General features: G+C 33.5%; 3 protein-coding genes and 1 long non-coding RNA gene across 5 annotated transcripts in view; 2 read left to right on the top strand and 2 right to left on the bottom strand.

The window, feature by feature from the left end:
- Actbeta (Activin-beta) overlaps positions 1-3,638 on the top strand; it is a 43,305-nt gene extending 39,667 nt beyond the window's left edge. The window contains exons 4-5 of the mRNA XM_011299174.1: positions 218-395; positions 776-3,638. Coding sequence (XP_011297476.1) covers positions 218-395; positions 776-1,016 — 419 coding nt within the window. The 3' untranslated portion in view covers positions 1,017-3,638. The remainder of the gene's footprint in view (positions 1-217; positions 396-775) is intronic.
- A 1,459-nt stretch (positions 3,639-5,097) lies between these two features.
- On the top strand, positions 5,098-5,953 carry LOC105263144 (uncharacterized). Its single transcript, XR_891885.1, has 2 exons — positions 5,098-5,338; positions 5,426-5,953. It is a non-coding gene; the product is annotated as an uncharacterized lncRNA (long non-coding RNA).
- Positions 5,869-9,177, bottom strand: LOC105263145 (activating signal cointegrator 1 complex subunit 2). The gene is made up of 7 exons (XM_011299172.1): positions 9,083-9,177; positions 8,742-8,819; positions 8,501-8,661; positions 7,844-8,407; positions 7,283-7,712; positions 6,798-7,216; positions 5,869-6,502 (listed from the first exon to the last, which is right to left on the bottom strand). Exons 1-7 carry the CDS (start codon positions 9,128-9,130, stop codon positions 5,971-5,973), a joined length of 2,232 nt encoding a protein of 743 aa, XP_011297474.1. The 5' UTR covers positions 9,131-9,177; the 3' UTR covers positions 5,869-5,970.
- A 797-nt stretch (positions 9,178-9,974) lies between these two features.
- On the bottom strand, positions 9,975-17,261 carry LOC105263143 (sugar transporter ERD6-like 12). 2 transcript variants are annotated; one of them, XM_011299170.1, is made up of 7 exons: positions 17,049-17,261; positions 16,202-16,355; positions 13,523-13,693; positions 13,281-13,429; positions 11,597-12,132; positions 10,669-10,816; positions 9,975-10,319 (listed from the first exon to the last, which is right to left on the bottom strand). In XM_011299170.1, exons 1-7 carry the CDS (start codon positions 17,094-17,096, stop codon positions 10,035-10,037), a joined length of 1,491 nt encoding a protein of 496 aa, XP_011297472.1. In that variant the 5' UTR covers positions 17,097-17,261; the 3' UTR covers positions 9,975-10,034. The 2 variants fall into 2 exon arrangements, with proteins under 2 accessions (XP_011297472.1, XP_011297473.1); XM_011299171.1 differs by lacking the exons at positions 9,975-10,319; positions 10,669-10,816 and having other exon boundaries at positions 11,654-11,705; positions 11,806-12,132.
- Between the last annotated feature and the right edge of the window lie 1,613 nt (positions 17,262-18,874).

Here is an 18,874-nt window from a genome sequence, read left to right as displayed (position 1 = left end):
TATGGCGGCTGGATATGTATTCGCCCGAATTCTCTCGTAAAAAATGTCTTTTTCGAAAAAGTAAATATGGCTTGTCAATGGTTCACTCGAGAGGATTCCAAAATGTTAAGGAAAAATGGCGGTTTATTTTTTTCGAGGGAATTAAACGAACTCGAAAATTCGAGGTGGGCAATTATTTCGAGTTAAACCATAGAAATTGTTTGTGGATTGGTTCAAGGTACTCAAGATCCGGACAGACCGTTCTTAGTCGTTCGTACGGATCCCACAGCTATCAAAAGAGTGCGAAGACGAGCGATAGAGTGCAGTGGAGCTGTTAAAGGACAGTGTTGTAAACAAAGGTTTTACGTCAACTTTTCAACGCTCGGTTGGGACGACTGGATCATTGCTCCTCAAGGGTACGTTTTGCCTCCACGTTTTTCTATTCATGATATTTTTTGACATTTAGCAAATTAATGGATATTTATTCCCTGTTATTTATCCTGTAAAGGGAGTCCCTATCAAGGGGGAAAAAGTAAACAATTTATCGAGTGAAGTGCATGCACCGGATGGACGTTAAATTGCTCATTCTAGAGACGCGGTTAAACGATTCTGTGGTTTGTTAATGGGCGTAACTCATCGATTGACAAATTGTTCGATTAATTGATTGAGGCTAGACCCTCATTCATTCACCGGTACTCCATTCACTAGCTCGGTTCAACGGTTATCTGTATAAGGCGGCACAAGTGCCATCTGTGAATCAATCTAACCTCTCATAATTTTGTTTTTGAATTTTCAGGTATTACGCGAATTACTGCAGAGGCGATTGTACAGCTGGCCATAGAACACCAGATACATTCCTCAATTATTACACCCACGTTATTGAAAAATACAGACAAATGGACAGACTGGATGGTATGCAGCCATGCTGTGCACCAGTTAAATTTTCACCAATGTCCCTCATCTATTATGGACCAGACTCAAACATCATAAAACGTGATTTACCAAAAATGGTGGTTGACGAGTGCGGCTGTCCATAATAATGCTACCCCTCAAATATAACCACCAACTTTCCATTTCTATACATAAGAAATTTTGGGAAATCCCGAAAATCATGGAATAATACATTTTTTTAGCTGAAATTTTTCCCACAAGAGGACATCGTGTGCGACTTATTCGAACATTTTTTTAGGCGGACCTCATAGATGAAGAAAAGTCATTTGGGTATAGAAATTTTTAGGATTTCGACCCCGGGTTACACGATGAAAAAATGGCTCTTGAATCTAGTTAGAATAATTAAATGAAATTTTTGCATAAAGACAGGCTTAGTAATAATAAGAGTGATAGGTGACTGCTGATAAAAAAACCAATGAAATTATATTAACTAAAATTCTTACTGAGAGCTTAAACCCTTTCGTATTAGTTTGCAAGGAAAAATTAATCCGAATAAAAGAAAGTAATAATTCTCACACGATATATAGTGTATATATGAAGTGATTAATCTGAGAGAAATTTAATAATTAAGTAATTAATATTAATATGAACGATAAAAACTCAATCTAATTGCCTTGTTTTTTATGCGAAAATATGAAGGATAAAAGGAAATAGTTGATGCAGGGAGGAATGATGCATTATTCATGAAAGTATCGAAATTTACAAGATAAAGATACGGATGAAAGTATTAAAAATTGATAATAATATTAATATTCAACGCCAGATTTAATATTAAATATCTTTGTATAATGTATATATTATTTATGCGATTTTTTTCGCACTCGAGATCAAGTGAGATGTTTCAATTGTTTTTTCTTTTTCCAATTTGGTTTATTGAGGGGGATTTTGGCTTGTTTATTGGTTTAAGCGATAAGGAATGCAATTTTGCCATCGAAAGAAATACATTGATAATTCAGAGTTCAAAGGCCGAGAAAATTAAATTCACTATTCAGAGTTTTGGGGGTTGATAAGTAAATTTTGAAAATTTTACAAAAAAGCATGAATCAACGTGCAGTCTCACAATTTAAAAACCAATAATTAAAGTGAATTTTCCATTAATACTTTAAAATAATTTAATAATAATGAAATTGAGTCTGTACTATAATCTTAGGGCATTCCATAATCTAGGTAAAATGAAAATAAAATTGATGAGTGTTGATAAACGGAGATCAGTTGAAATTTGAGGATTTCAGAGAAATAACATTTTCCGAAGAATTGAAAAGAGATGGAAATTTAAATTAGAAAAAAAAAACGTGACAATAAAGGGGGAATTTGAAGAGCATAAGGCGTCTTTTCTTTTAAAATTGGTTCCTTCTTCATTTAACTAAATTGAAGAATTTGATTAATAAAATTATTAACAATTATTGAGAATTTGTTGTTGTTGAATCAGAAGTATTGTGGCTCGAAAACTGTAAAATGACAAAAAAAAAACAGCCGACGAGAAATGAATTTTCCAGTAACGGACACCAATTATTGAGCAATGGAAATAATCAAAGTAATTCGTGAATCATCAAAAGAATTGATTGAACTCAAAAATAAAACGGGTGAAAGCAAAATTATGAAAGTGACAAACCCACGTAGCCTTACTGGGCCTTACTAAGGTTATTATCGCATTACTACTAAATTTAATATTTAAATAAAAAACAATTTAACAAAAAAAAAACGAGAAAAAAAAGAAATACTATTTACGCTATTTGAATATCCAATCGATTAAAAACACACATTAACATGTACACAAAGAGCATTTTTCCCGCGAGAAGAAATACGAAATTGAAGATATATATATGTATATTTAAGAAAAAAAAAGGGGAGAGACATTTGCCGTTTTTTGAAGCTAGCCAAAAAAATTAATAAATAAAAAAAAACTATTGCGTCCAATTTAAAAAGCATACTTTGATAGTATAGAACGGGATTTATATAAGTATTTGAAAGTTTCGAGGTGTGAGAGGGAAAATTTTTTCGACGAAACTGAATTCAATAAAAGAACAAACGATCTAACAAAAAAAAAACAATGAAGCCTTCATGAGCTCAAGGACTGTTTAAACTACCCGTATTGTATAAAAATAAATTCAATGAAATCATAATGAGGTGTTGATAATTAATCGAACAGCAAAACATATGGTAAATCATGGAGTAATCGATAAAGAATACAGATACAGTCTTTCGATTAATTATTCGTGCCAATTATGACTTATTTATTATCGGGAGCAGATGCCTCGTGTTAGTATGGAATTAAAAAGAAACCTTTTCGCAGATGATCAATCAATAAGTGAATTGATAAATAATCAATGTTCGACTGCATACCATAAACAATTCCATAATAATGAGGTCTCATAACCCGTCTATTACTAAAAAAATATTCGCGGCTTCGATTTGATTCCACAGCTTTTTTGAATAAAAAAAAAACAAATATTGATGAAGTACTCTCAAAATATTAATAAAAAAACAAATGGATAATAAATTAACTCATAAGGTGAAAATTTTCTGGGCGGTGATTGAAAAAGTGCGCTATATTTAAAAATAAAATACGAGTCCGTGATAATAACTGAAAAGAAACTACGAACGCTGTAATTTCGTCGCTCTTTTTTTCAATGCAACATTAATTAATTCAAAGAAAAAGAACGAAAAAAAATTAATTGAAAGTAATAATGGACCCCGTATTGTTGTAAATTTTTAGGTGAAAAAAAAAGATAATGTTATAAATTTTTTCTTCTACAATTTTTGCTATGAAATGAAAGAAAAAAACTTTAACTTTTGAGCTTCTTCGGAAAACTTTGGAAATATTTAAGAGAAATATCGAGATTAAATAAATTACCGATCTATTCAATTGAAATGTATATTCAACAATGAATTCGTCTTTTAGTTGTCTATTACTGATAAATTGATTTGCGAGTGAGTAATCCATGAAACTGTTGTGTAAATGAAATGACAAAATATTGTATAAAAGATAATGATAATTACTTTCATTGCTAAATGCCAAAAATGTGGAATTTCGATTATTCCAATAGTCAGTGAAATAATTATTAATAACCATTGATTAAGATAACAATTTTTTTCTACAAACTAATTGAAATTCCACGTCAGCATTTTTCCATATTTCATTCAATCTAACAATCGCAATAAACAATTACTCCATATTTTCCATTGAAAGCTTTGACGTTTTTTTTCTTTGTTAACTGTTAAGGTATTAATTTTTTTTTGGATAAACGACAATGAATTTTCTTCTTCGAATTCTTATAAATACACATAAGCCGTTATATAAAAGACAAGAACGAGAAAGTAACTGAGAAAACTGGGGAAACAATGATGAAAAAATAAAAATTGTAAAACATTCATGACTTTTTTATTCATTATAACAAAACTTCTTTTATTTTATTTTGTTTCTTTAACCGAAGTTAGTCCCGCTTCTATATTTTTTAAGCTCAATAAATCTTTATAATAAATATGGATTCAACTTGAATGATAAAGATCAGACAATGTTATTTTAATACAGAAAATCTACAATTACCCACAAGTGATGGATACAGACAAAATTCCATATTTCATTCTAACGTAGAAATATTTTACGCTAACAACATAAAATTCAAACCAATGATTACTTTCGATAATATTCGATAAATAATTAATCCGCACCGTGACTAGAAAATCAATTCATATAATTACTTTTCAATTATAATTCACAATTTATCGTAAATGAACGCAGAATGCAGAATGAAGCTTGAATTTTTAATTGCAAATTTAATTGAATAAGAAAGATATAAAAAATATAAAATCACTCACCATTGGTGGATGCAATAACAAGAGTTATTTTTCATTCCCTCGCGATTCAAGAAATTATTGCCGATTTCCTCTTATCTTTCCAGTTTTTTAGAAATCTCTGATAAACACGTGAGAAGATTAAAGTGTAAAAATATATTGTTTGCAAGCTTTATTATTATTCAATGTCCCACGAAGTTTTGTGGCTGTAAAGTAATTTTTAAAACGTTCTCAGTGAACTTCTGCAAAATTTAGACTTTACCAAAAATTTAGCAAAATGTCTTCCAGAAATTTACAAGAAACATGAAAAATGAAAAAGAAGTGCAATAATAACTTTTTAAAAAACTCAAAAATTCACGCCTTGTGGTACTGCACCACCATCTTGCGCATTCAGAAACCCCTCGACAATATAAACAATCCTACAATTATATATTGAAGTACATTTCAGCGCGACAATCAGTAAGATAAAATCCTACATGTCCATTCCCATGCAACTTCAAAACTAAATTAAACTACAATAATATTTCAGCTAGAGAAAAACTCACAAGATCTCTCCGCAAAACGACAAATTGACGTTAATTAATATTTAGAGAGAGATTTTCCATAACTACAGGTAAAGTCAATTCAATAATACAAAGAACCAGTCATCACAAGCTATCTTCATTACAATTTTCTGTTATAACCTAACCATATGATTTAGTTAATTTTCAGAAAGATAATTTATTCTCAAACTTTTGGCTTCGTCCGGCTTTAATTATGGAAGTAAATAGTCCAAAGAAGCCTTATCAAGTGAACATGAAGAGAAAATTAAAAAGTTATTACACGGAGCTTTCAATATGCGGAAAAAGTTTATTAGAGCCTAAGACAGGATTACAAAATCCTCAGACACGTAAAGATCGTCAGGAGCACATTTTGAATTGGAGAAACGAAGTAGCTGATAGACTATCCAAAAAAACTGGACGAATTCTCTCGAGAAAAAAAAGATTGGCTTCTTTCCAAAAGAGTCCTGCGGTAATAGAGTTGCTAAAGGATCTGGATGCGAGGACGAAAGCTAAATTGGCAGAAGCCGCAGAAGCTGAGTTAATTGGCCCCACTGGAAGTTAATATTTTGGAGTTTGAGAAAAATTCAAATGTTTCATAAAAATATTATTGATAATGATTTAATGTATTGCATTGGCATCTGATGTTCTTCAAGTTTTTCCCAATTATCTACAAAGAATATGATACAGTTGATGATTGTCTTCATTAAGATGGAACCATGCCCTGTCTTCTTTTCCATTCAGCACCAGACCTGCGGTTATGATTAGCTCTTGATGATTTATTGATATTTTTCTTGTCTCTATTGAGGAGAACGTCCTTCTCGTTGCCCTGACCCTTTGGCTTTCCTACAACATCCCCCTGGGGTCTCCTAGCTCCACCTCTTGACAAACGTCGCTGTTCAGCCCTTGCTCTCAAAACCTCTGGGTTCTCACAGAAATTCCCTCTTCCATTTTGACTCGTCTGAGGCCTTATCTCTTCCTCGTCATTGTCGTCCTCTGACACACGTTCCTCACGTTTCTCTGGTACTCGTAAAATCCTGGGAATTGTGAAAGGCCTCGCATCAATCTCCACAGAGTCGTCAACACCTCCAGGACCCACGTCCTGGCTGTCGTACGTGTCGTCGTATTCGTCCTCATACACGTCCTCGACGACTCCATATTTTTCGTAGACATTCGACATTTCGTTCTTGAATGTTTTGTCGTCCAACATCTCATCGAGATTTTTGTATTTGTCTTTCCTGGAACACCAATTATTTTTCAAGGTCAGCATGTAGTATTTATCGAAAGTCATCTTTAGTTTGACTTTTATTTTGTTACCCTAAAATTCAACCCTAAAATTATGTTCGATAGATAGTACATGCAGCCCCTAAATAGAAGATTCATTTATGCAATCATTTTTTAATTATCATTCATAAATTAATATAAATAAATTGAAATGTAGACTGAAACTTTATTTTCCAATAGTAAACCAGAAAAAATCAATTCACTTTAATTGAATGAATAAGAAAATTGATATTGATAATAATTTTTAACCTTTTGCCTTTATGAACTCTCGTGGCATCAATACTATCACGAGTCATGATATCAAATTCATCCCCATCGAAAATATTGAGACGCTGGAAACCCAGAGCCTCATCAACAGCAGCTGAATCTGCCATAGAGTCTGGAGGAATATAAGGCAATTGTCGATCGAGTTCCATCAGGTTCTGAGGTAAATTGTCCTCCAACAAGGCATTTATCACAGCTGATGGATTATTATTATAATATTTCAGGCACTGAGCAATAAATCCTTCGCCCAAATCACACATTATGCCTTTCACTTCCTTGATGAGATTTAGCAATATATCCTCTGCATTATCCATGTCAGAAATCGCATTCACGTGATTTGGCTGTGAAATTTCTTGATGATTCTCTTGGGAAGTTGAAGGGTTCGAAGATGAACTCTGGAAACACTGGAAGAATGGTTCCTTATTAAAATACCAAGTAGGGAGTTTTTCTCTGGATTTTGCTTCACTTACGTTAATTAATGGATCGATTACAGGTACATCTTGATCTGCCAAGGCCAAAGAGACAGACTGGAGTATAAAGCTCTGCTTCAGTGGATCGATTTCTGAAGTTATTTGGGCGAGGACATCTAGGTCGATTTCGATGGGGTAAAACGTATTATAATCCTTGAGGAATTCTTTCTCCATGACAGTGGCTGTCAAGTGATTCAGGAATTTGTCGACACATTGACTGACATCCTTGTCTTTCGACGGATCTACCTGCTCCAGAATCAGAGCAATGTCTCTGTAAATAATTTTCCTGAAAACCTTGATCATCGACACTCTCGTGATGTCCAAAAAATGTTTCGTCTCTGCGTAGTCAATAATATTTCCCTCATGATAACCAGTCAATTCCAGCTGCTTGTAAATCTGGGAGAGAGTTCCACCGTAAATCGACACCAATCTGCAACAGGATATTGTGTGGCATGATAGCAAATATGAATTAAACATAATTTTGGGATAAAAAGTAGAAATGGAGGCGAGATTTGTCTTTATACTCTCTCCTTTTCATTGTATTCTCTTATTAATATTTACTTTGTAATGAAATTTTCGGTAGAAAATAACTGAACAGCTGGTGAATAAATCTTCAAAAATACTTCAATAGACGTCGAGAGGTCCAACAAATGCACAACCATGTCCTCAATGTCTTTTACACTCATATTGAGGTCCTGCGATAAAGAATTTTCAATTTTCTGCTCCACGTGTGTGAACACCTCAATGAGAAAGTCAACGGCTTGTTTAAAATCCTTGGAGTACGAGGGATTGAGTTTAATTGCACTGCTCAGAATTTTCTCAACGACTTTTTCATTGTTTCGACCGTAGAGTTGACACATATCCCACATTATTGGAACTGTGATCAGGTAATTGTCGTAGATTATCTTTCCGTGGTAATCCTTCTCCATAAATTCAAATTCACTCTCCTTATTTGTTACTATCCTGGCGAATGTTATCATGATATTGCGACTGAGTTTGTCAAGGGTAGAAATCATCTGCTGGTCATTTGGAAATTTTTCGATTGTGTAAAACGTTGGAGAATCAACCATAAATATCGACATTGATTTGGGTATGGATTCGTTGTGAATAATGTTTGACCAGAATCTGAAACAGATTTCAGGAATAACTAGATGAAAATTGCCAAATGATAGGAAAAAATCATTAGGCAAAGAAAAATTGATTGTAATGATTTCTCACTTGTGATAAGGAAGGCTCAGCAGCCACTGAAAATCCTTATTCAAGTAATCCACAATTTTAATCCATTTGTCTCTGGCTCCCAGGATTTCCACTCCATCATCGCCATAAATATTCGGTTCTTCGTAATGCAGAAAGTTTCGATTCTCCACCCAAAAGTCGGACTGAAATTCAACAAATCAAGATCTCATACCAATAAACTTAAAAAAAAATAAATCACTTGCATTTTTAAGAAATTAGTTACCAGGGCTGGAACAGATTGTGTTCCTCCATCTTTTGCCACAGTCAACTGTAGTCTCTCTATAGGCAAACGATTAGGATTCTGAAAACCGAATGAAACAAATGTCTTACAAACATTTTGTCTAAATTCTCTTGACACATTTATAGAGTAATCGATGGTAATATACAAGCGTAAATATTTGTGTGAGTGGAATGTATAATTCGAGGAAATTATTTAGTCTAGTTTTTTCAAGTGATATTGATTATGTGAAAGTCGAGTATTTATTTCTTTTACTGAAATCGGAGTAATTGTGCAGAATAAAAAAGATTTCCTGATCTTGCGCCCAAAGATTTCAATTCACTCACCGAAAAAATCTCCAGATTATTCCCAAATTTGCAGAGTTTTTCACTCATTTCGGAGTATAAATAATGAATGATGTGATATGAGCCCGGAGGGATGGCGCTTCGATCGTCTTTGAAGAGAATAAAATAAATCTGACTTTGGCCCCGTCGATAACTTATCAGTGCGTGCAATCTTGAAGATATATCCGCAAAACTGTCAAGAATGTATTAAAACCCGACAGAAATTGTGCGAAAACTCTTTGGTCGATTCTGCTATATATTTTCCAAAAACTCCTCTACCTGCCAATGTCATGCTCATTACAGTGCAAGATTACAAATTTTTTTTTAAACTTCCTCTCTAATTGAGATTGCCTACACTTCGAATGCTATATGAAGTCTTCATCAGGGCACTTTATTCCATCTAATTTAGGATTCTAATATCACTTCCCATTCAACAATAAATTCTTGATTTAGTATTTTTTTGTTAGAAATGTTTGAGAAAGACAAAGAAAATTCTGCATAAACTGTTGATCTTCAAACTTGACAGATAATGTGAAATGTTAATATGCAATGCTTCTTTTATCAAGTTTTGCCGATCGTCCAGATGGGCAGACTGTCAATAATTGGATTCGAGTCGAAATCGATTTGGAGAATAACCGATTTTTGGTGGTCTGCCTCGGCGTAGTACGCGCCATAAAGCCATGAAAAATCAGATCGGTTGGAGCCTTAACTAGAATTTGTTTATAATTATTCCCATTGAGTTGTGACCCCTAAATGAAAGAAAAACCCTGAAAAGTTACAACTTTTTGAAAATTTTTGTCTACAATAATGCGGTTTTTTGAAGCCTTATTGCATTTTTTCATACAATGATGGGACAAAATACACTTTTCTCTATTTATTAAATTCAACATATAATTTCACTGGAGTTAAACAAAATAAAATATGTGTTTCAGTCTCATAATTGTCATACGAAACATCATTTTTTCTGAAATCGTGCGACGATGTCATGATGTGGGACGCCTTGAGTTTCTGGTAGGACAAGTGCGATAAAAATTGTGGCGATGATCGATATTGCGCAATAAGTATAAACTGCTGATACAATCCCATTTACTAACAGTAACGGATACATGTGTAATGTTGTGAAATTAAAAATGTTGGCCATGCACGTGGTGAGCGGTGCAAGGTAGTGAACATATTTCGTTGGATATAATTCACCAACCATTGACCAAGGTACAGCTACCAAACCGTAAGAACCGGTGGCCTGGAATCAAAAGGATTCATTAAATATTGCTGAAAAGATTAGAAAATCTCACAGAAAAAATTGTCAATCATTAATTAATTGAATTTTATAGAGAATATACATAATACTGAGATGATCATAGCTATATAAAGTGTCATTAGCTGTCATTAGCTGTCATTAGCTGTTATTATCTATATAAAGAAGTTCTGACAAAAATTTTACTATCTCGCTTAGCTTGGAATATATTTCTGAAAAACTGCAACGAGTGGATTGATAACTAATAAAATAATTTAAATTTATTGATTAAATTCAATTATTACTGATTAAATATTTCTAATCTTAATCTAAATTAATTGAGGGAGTTGCTCACCACAAATAGGAATATACAAACAATGGCAATTGGTTGATATTTATCATGGACATCATTAGGTTTGATAAACTGTAAATATGTTCCTAGGATACCTAAAGAAAATGCCATTCCCCCAGTAGATATCACTGAGACTCGTCGGACTCCCAATCTGAGAAGAGAATAAGTATTTGAATGGTCATACGCATAAAAAACTACAGGGATTGCGAATTTTATTTATCATTTTTCCGAAAACAATGGGTCATGCACAAATTATATAAATAAAATCAGTAGTTTTTGAGATACTCGACAAAAAATAATTGTTGAGAAGCAGCTTGAAAAATAGCCGATGGATCTATGTAAAATTTTGCCTAAATATGCTAGCAACAATATCCATTATTCCATAATTTCAAATTTGAGCTTGAATTCTACTTCTTTTATTGCATTGTTTTTTTTTTATTGAAGAATCTGCACACACATACAGGCATGCACAAACACCCAGTTTTTATAAATTTTGTATTTTTACATTTTCTAACATTCTATATAATTTTCGTGAAACTTTCTAAAATTCAATTTCAATTTTCAACTAAATGATCGATTACAAAATTCCCATGGAGCGGCAAAAAAATTAAACGCGTGATAATAAAATGCATTGGAAAACAGAGAGGAAAGTTTAATAAACATTGCGTGAAGGAACACGTAAAATTTATGAAATCTTACGTAATTTTTCCCTATTCTTTTAGTGACAGACCCGCAAATTCATTAACCGTTTCAGATTTTTCTCAATATATCTTTATAGAAAGTCACTGAAAACCATTCTCGTATGCGGCTTACGTGAAATGTTCTATAATGTCTCTTGAATATTGCACTCCGTGAAGACCCACATCCGTAAGTTTTTCATACGAGCAAAAAATCCATAGAGTATTAAACACATAAATAAATAAATAAATACCTGTAACTCGTGGAAACAAGAAGAAGACATCCCAAAAGTTGTATAACTCCAATCCCAGCGGTAATGAGAAAAGGATCAGCTGTAAGACCAACAGTGGTGACAAAGTTCACTGAATAAGCAATAATAGCGCAGATCCCGCAGAATTGTTGAAAGAAAAACAGAGAATTTAGGATTAAATACGGTTTCCAAACTTCAGGCAAACTCATTACCCCGCAAATCTTGTGCAATCGACGAGCGAACCTATTGGAAGCTGAATGCTCCATAGGATTCTTCACCGTTCCACTCGATTCCAAAGAAATCGTCTGAATTTGGCATTCCTTGACCTTCTTCAAACAGTAATTCTGCATTTGTGTAAATTCGGCGTCGAGTTCAGGGGTTTCTCTCTTCAATCCTCGGAGTTTCATGAGGGATTGTTTTGCCATTGACTCCTGTTTATTATGCAACAACCATATAGGACTCTCTGGGAGGAATAACAGAATTGACGAGGCCGAAAGCAACGGAATTACTGTCGATATAGCAGCTTGCATCCGCCAATTCTGAAAAAATACAATTTAAAATTTTAAATCTTCGGGTGCTATGAGCAATAAATTTTCTTTTGTTTTATATTTCCAATGTAAATTCAAGGAATTCTTCTATACTCAGAAATTTGCGATTCATAAATTCCACCCAAATCTAAAAATATAACACTAATAATAATAATAATAAAAGATTTAATGATTGCTACATCAATTAAAATTCGGTTTTTATGGATTCGAGAAAACGATATATTCCCAAAAATCGATTTTTCAATGATCAAAGAAGTGTTATCGAAGCGGCATTAATCATGGGTTACAATCGATATCAATCCTTGTTTGATTCCGTCGAAATATCGTAATCAAATAGATTGGTGAGAATGGTAAGAAGGTTTATTAAATTATACAATAGCGTCATGTGTTTCTACTTGCTTTTTTGAAAAACGCATGTAACGTTGTTTAGTCAGTTTTTTTTCGGCGCACAGTTAAGCTATTCACATCAAATATTATTATTATAATATATCAAATATATCCAATATATAGCGAGGCGTTAAGAAACTCTACTTTATACTCTTGAATGAGCGAGTTAAAACCAACAAACAAACAAATAAATAAATGTAATTATTTCAACTCAGTTCTTATACTCTTGTGTTGTTTTTGTTTTTGAAGTGAATATGAGTTACAAGCCCCAGATAATTGAAATATAAACTCTTGATATTTATATATCTCAATTGCTGATAACCGGATCAACATACAATTATAAATCGATTGTCTACTCTAAGAAAAAAAGATTGTTGTATTTATCAATTGAATTTCAAAGAGATACATAGCTTATATGTAATTCCTTTAGATCTATTTTTCGATTTTTTATCTGTCTTTCTTGTTAATTTGTATACATACTTTTAGGATTCAGATTTTATATATTAAATAATAACGCACGAGACTAGGCGTGCCTAGCGCGTCATATATGCCGATGTATGAAAAAGTTTATTCATCTGTTATTTATCTGTTGTCTATTGTATTGAATACTTATTCATATTGATTTATGAAGTAAAATGAAGTAACTGATGAGCTATTGATGCTCAAGTTTCCATGTACAGCTTAAACTCTTTCTGAGTACAGACTAAACTCTTATCAAATTTCGTGTAATTAATAATTTTTGTGGTACTTACGGGAATGAAAAAGCCGAGGAGATAAATTATTAGAATACCACCACCTACGGCTAGACTAGTACCGTTTATTAATCCCGATCGGTACCGAAGTGTTGATATTTCAGCAATATATACAACTGTTGGTGCTGATACCAAACCGGTACCAATACCTGGAATGTTTCGTCATTTATGAGCAGTGATAAATCATATTTCTTAAAATCTTTCAACTGAGTATTGTTGATAAAGAATAAATGATTATGTACCCACGATAAATCGTCCAATCAAAATCTGCTTAACTCCATAGCTCAAAGAAATTATCAGCCATCCAGCGGTGCAGGTAAAGCCGACGATTGCCATTGGAATTTTCCTTCCAGCTCTCATGCAGAATGTCCCCAGAAGACAGCCGAAAGGGCCAGAAATTCCGACAATTGATGCTGCCAACATTCCCCAAAATATTGTATCATCATTGAATTCAGTAGCGAACTGGTAAATTGGATTAATTAAAAAAAAATTAATTGAACATAAGATTCGAAAAATTGATTGCCATTCCTGTTTTTTTTTAAATATTCAGGTCCTTTCCGCCCTTTTCGGGCTAATTGGTCCCAACCCTATAGATGCGGCTGTGGACCCTATATTTTACCCTATTCATTCTCCTATTCTCCTAGAAGTGGCATAGGAAACCACAGCAAAACCCCATGTCGGTATAGGCGGTTCCTTTATTAGCCACGTTCGGGTCAGCGGTGCCTGTTGAAAACATTCGATTTATCGAGGAATCGAAATTGCACCTAGCCCCTGGGCTACCGAAGATTAAATGATTAACAAAATTTTATTGATTTACAAATTCGCACACATCAAGAGTCACGGCCTTCAGGTATACATTTCCCAAGAAGACGCCCTTATTATACCCTTGTCGATGCTCATCTTAAGGGAAAGTAAACAAATTCGCACATTCCTCACGACTGACGAAGTTGAATGCTTCGTATGTCATCAATTAGGCCACGTGGCTAAGATGTGCCCAACAAACCCAAACATCATGTCTTCCGAAGACTGGAAGGACAAAGATCCCCCCAGAACAAAGAGTTCCCGATTTTGGGAACGGACAAGACAGCACAGACGTAGAAGAGATACAAATAAGTGACGGTGATACACCAAGGGCGAATTATTAAACTCTGAAACGTTGAGTCTTCTACTTATACCGCGACCTATCCACCTATTCGACGTCTCAGTATAGATAACCCCGAGGACCTAGCGACTGACGAGGACAATAACCGAGCAATTGGGAAGGAAGAGGAAGGAAATCGAACTGAAACCAGAACGCCGGTGAAGAAAGTTAAGATTGAAAAAAACCCGCGAAGATTACAACCGGAAAAACTGATAAAGGAAAGCAAAGGCAAATATCCACAGACTCGAACAACCTATCCCAAACAATCGCCAGAGAGCATGCAGAAGATGTGCCAAACGTCACAAAAATGCTCGAAGATATCTACAAACATACAAAATCCGAGGCTATGAAGTTCGTGTGTACGCGGATAATGAATAAATTAGGGACCAAAAGGGACAATTCGAGATCTAATCAAGGAGAAGAAGGTGGAGGGACTGAACGACCACAAGTGCGTAGTGAATTCAAAGCACGCGCAAGCCAGCATTCTAATAAAGTCTTCCCGAAAATGGAAAATCTGAAAATCGTGCAATGAGAAATTAACTTGTTTCGAGCACGATTTCTAGAATTTCAATTTATCTATTATAAAAAAAAGGTGTCCGATTTTTGCTTTATTTTCATTCAATTGACGGTAATTTCTTCATTTTTACTGGGATAGTTTGGGATAATTTAAAGCCCGTTAAATTTACTTCAAGATGATATACTCAATATTCAATTTGATCATGTCGCTTGGAAATGATTTGTCGTTTGAAGTTAAATTTGATAGTTTCTCAAGTCTGGTAGTTCTTCTGTTTGATTGGTCGTAATCAACGGATTTTTCCCTGAATTTAAATGACCTATATGTCATTTTGAACCCCCTGGAGTATGCTTTGAGGTGCTCTATTTAATATTGAGTAGTATTACATAGTTCGTGAATAATTCATCGTCAAAGACAAAATTTTGTCCTGCGTTACTTTTCAAAATTACTGTTAAATTAAAATTTAACTCATAACTTATGTCATATATTTTGAAGAGCTCCAGAAGAGCTTTCGAACGATCGATATTCGAAGTCGATTTCGTCCATTTGATATTTATTTATAAGTGTTTGTATGTATATTTTGAAATGTCACACTTTCGATTTATGAACAAGTTCAATGTACGATAATTCTTTCAGTTTTATATGGATTTCCATTATTCATATACCAATTTGGAGCCCTTAAAATATCCGTCAAGGGGATAGTTTCACTATTGGATTTGATTCTGTGGCTCGTGAATAATGTATCATAAATACATCTTCACACTCTATATCTTGGCGCTCATCTGACCTCATTGGTTTCATTACATGCGAATGCTTCCATTTAGAAAGAAGAAATGAATTATTTAGAATAACGGGAGTGAATTATTAAATTATAGGTTTGAAATGAATTTGGATAAATCTGGTGTGTCATCTGTGATGAGTGCTCGTGTAGATGAATGAGACTTCTCACTACTCCTTCCTTCTAAAGGACTTTTATGGATTTGTAAATTAATAATAAGATACATTTTCTTAAATCCGAAACCCAGAAATGACTTGATCGAAATCATAACAGCTCTCAGCGTTAGCCAGGGTTTGTGACGGACACGTGGCTGGTATGAACTCAAAGATCGTGTTTGATCTGGTCTCTACCTTCAACTAGTTGGGGCCGACTATTTTCTCATTGAGATCCCTTTCAGTGTTGATGCTGGTTGGTGGCTAGTCAGGGTATTCATTGAATTTTATCAAAGGTTGGTGCTGTTGGGTATTACTGAAACCGAAAAAACTTACCGAACCAGGTAGCAGCGTTTTCATTGCCGTATAGAATCGCATCACTTCCCCCAGAAGTGTCATTTTTTGTCAACAAAGGTAAAGCTACTGCTGACCATCCAATGTGCATCCCAGGACTGATCAGTGATATCATCGTGTGGATTGCATAGTAGAACTTTCAAAGAATTTATGATTTCAGTAAAAAATTATACGTGCATTCTCTATTTTGAGGAAATATTTTTATATTAAAAAATTTTGGCAGAAATATTCACTGTATTTTCGAAAAATAGTTATCCCACATGGGAAAAATTGATATTTGGAAATATATGTCAATTATATCGCATACATTCAAGCAAGAAATCTATTATCAAAAATATATTTTGGATATATCTGTGCAGATATATCTCACCGCTTTCTTTGAAGATGTATTCAACATATAAGTTGGATATATTTAATATATAATTCCGGCAAAGAAACTGTATATCTCAGTTGTAGTTTTTGGATGACATTTTTTTTCGTGCAGGATGAACAGCTAATTGTTAATAAAAATGTCATGTCTCAAGATAATTATTGCGAATAATAAAGTTGGACGGCGATCGGTGACTTTTCCCATCATTCTCCATGGAAAAACATGACAGCCCTCTTATCATTGAAGCCCCACTGATGCCCCCATGTACCATCGACCGGTGACAACCGCCAGTTTATTCCGTATGAAATTCATTAGATTTCATTTTTTTAAACTCTCAATGCCTTCGACATTGAAACCAAGAATTGTGTTTCAAAAAATCCACTCGAACTAAATGTTTTATTGAATTATCTTTTGTCCTCTGTTATCCTATTGAACAATTACTAAATAATTATAACTTACTTGATAAAATGTCCCACGGTCGAATGTGTCCGTCGAGAAACAATTCATCGCAGTAATAATTTAATTCGCAGATATAAAAACCAAAGGCACTAATGAAATTGGGGGTGTGACATTTATAATAATAATTTATAAATAAATTTTGTTAATGTAATTGAGGTTAATGAATAGTTTTTGAAATAGAATGCAGTGGGGAATGAACATCGCGGTTTGATGTTCACGCCTCGACTGACGGTTCACGGCGATTTCAACGGAGTAGTTCACCTCAATCTTTTTTTTTTTGTTCAGATTTAATCTGTTGATGTGTGTAATTGAAGAAATGTGAGAGAATCATATCGTAAGCTCTTTCTTGTGATCATGAATGAGATCTCCACGTATTGGTGTTATCGTGGACAATGGGTAATATTTTTTAAAGGGGTGGAGGTAATGAATTTAAAAGAGATTCATGCGCCTTGCATTTTCGATTGATAAGAGATCTGCGGAGACAAAATATGTGATTGATGCTGTTAATTAATGTCATAGATGATATCAATACATTTTATTTTAAACAATTTCTTTTTTCAATTTTGATTATCTGTAGCACGTGGACTTGATTATCGGATTGACTCTTGATTTTGGGTGCACAAATTCATCGAAATTCAATCGAGAAATCGATTGTCGATTGAGAAATTCTGATTATCAATCAATATCAAGATTAAATTAGGCAAATTTAGTTTTGAGTCAATGAATTCCCGGATCCCACAGCTTTCTGCTTTTATTCATTGAAATTTCATTAATTCTTCAACAAAATTTTTCAGTTTTCAATTTTACGTGACTTCCAGTGTAACAAGGTCATCATGTTAATAATTAATTTGTTAATGAGTAACACAATTCCCATAATTTCTTATCAGGTTATCATTTAATTACACAGCAAGTGATGCAATGTTCATAATTTTTTAACGTAATTAGGAGACTATTGTAATGAATTGTCTGAGTACTAATTGGATTGCAAATTTTTGTGAAATCATAGTTTTTATAGAAATTCATATTTATGTACATGGGATTTCATCAACAATTAATTTTATTGTATGCAATTCCTGAAATAAATGCATTTTCATTAGTTTTAATGAGCATTAATTAGTGTTAAAAAGGCTAATTGCGTTTTTATAATAAATATTGACAAGTAAGAATATAGTCATAATATTTTTTTAAAGAATTTGTTGTAATTTGTTTATTGTAATAGATGAGGGTGATATAGATACGCAAAATCCTGACCGCTCGACGTAATCATTAATGCATATTAGGAAGATCAATCAAAACTTATCGTTATCGTCGTGATTTCGAGTCAAGGTCAAGATATAAAAACGAGAGATCTACTGTCACCACTGGTGTAAGGACAGATCTCAATACAGAGTAATGTTATCTGCCATCGATCATTAAGAGACATCTTGTTGAAAGATAATTTACTCCTGAAAATCATGATCCAATGATTGCCGATTTCACGATTTTTTCATTGCAATGATTGATTTCAGAAGTTTTTATAAATTCATGTATAGAATCTTCAATGAATTTCCCGTGCACGCTGCAAATAAGGTAATAAATTATTTCCAATAAATAATAGTAATAGCAATGATAATAATAATCCTGTATTTTAAATGATTATTTTCAATTATTTGCTAATATTTATAAAAATCATAGGACAACTGAAATTGAAAATATCTTGGAAATATAAATTTCCAAGTTCCACCGAAAAATCAGTGAACAAGTACTATTTTTTATTATACGCCCACTAAAGGAGATGCTCTTTAGTCTTGTAGGAATTGTAAATATTCATTATTAATAACTCCAGG

Source organism: Fopius arisanus, unplaced genomic scaffold, assembly GCF_000806365.1.
Source record: "Fopius arisanus strain USDA-PBARC FA_bdor unplaced genomic scaffold, ASM80636v1 scaffold00013, whole genome shotgun sequence".
Lineage (NCBI taxonomy): Eukaryota > Metazoa > Arthropoda > Insecta > Hymenoptera > Braconidae > Fopius > Fopius arisanus.
This window is presented reverse-complemented; position numbering and strand designations above follow the sequence as displayed.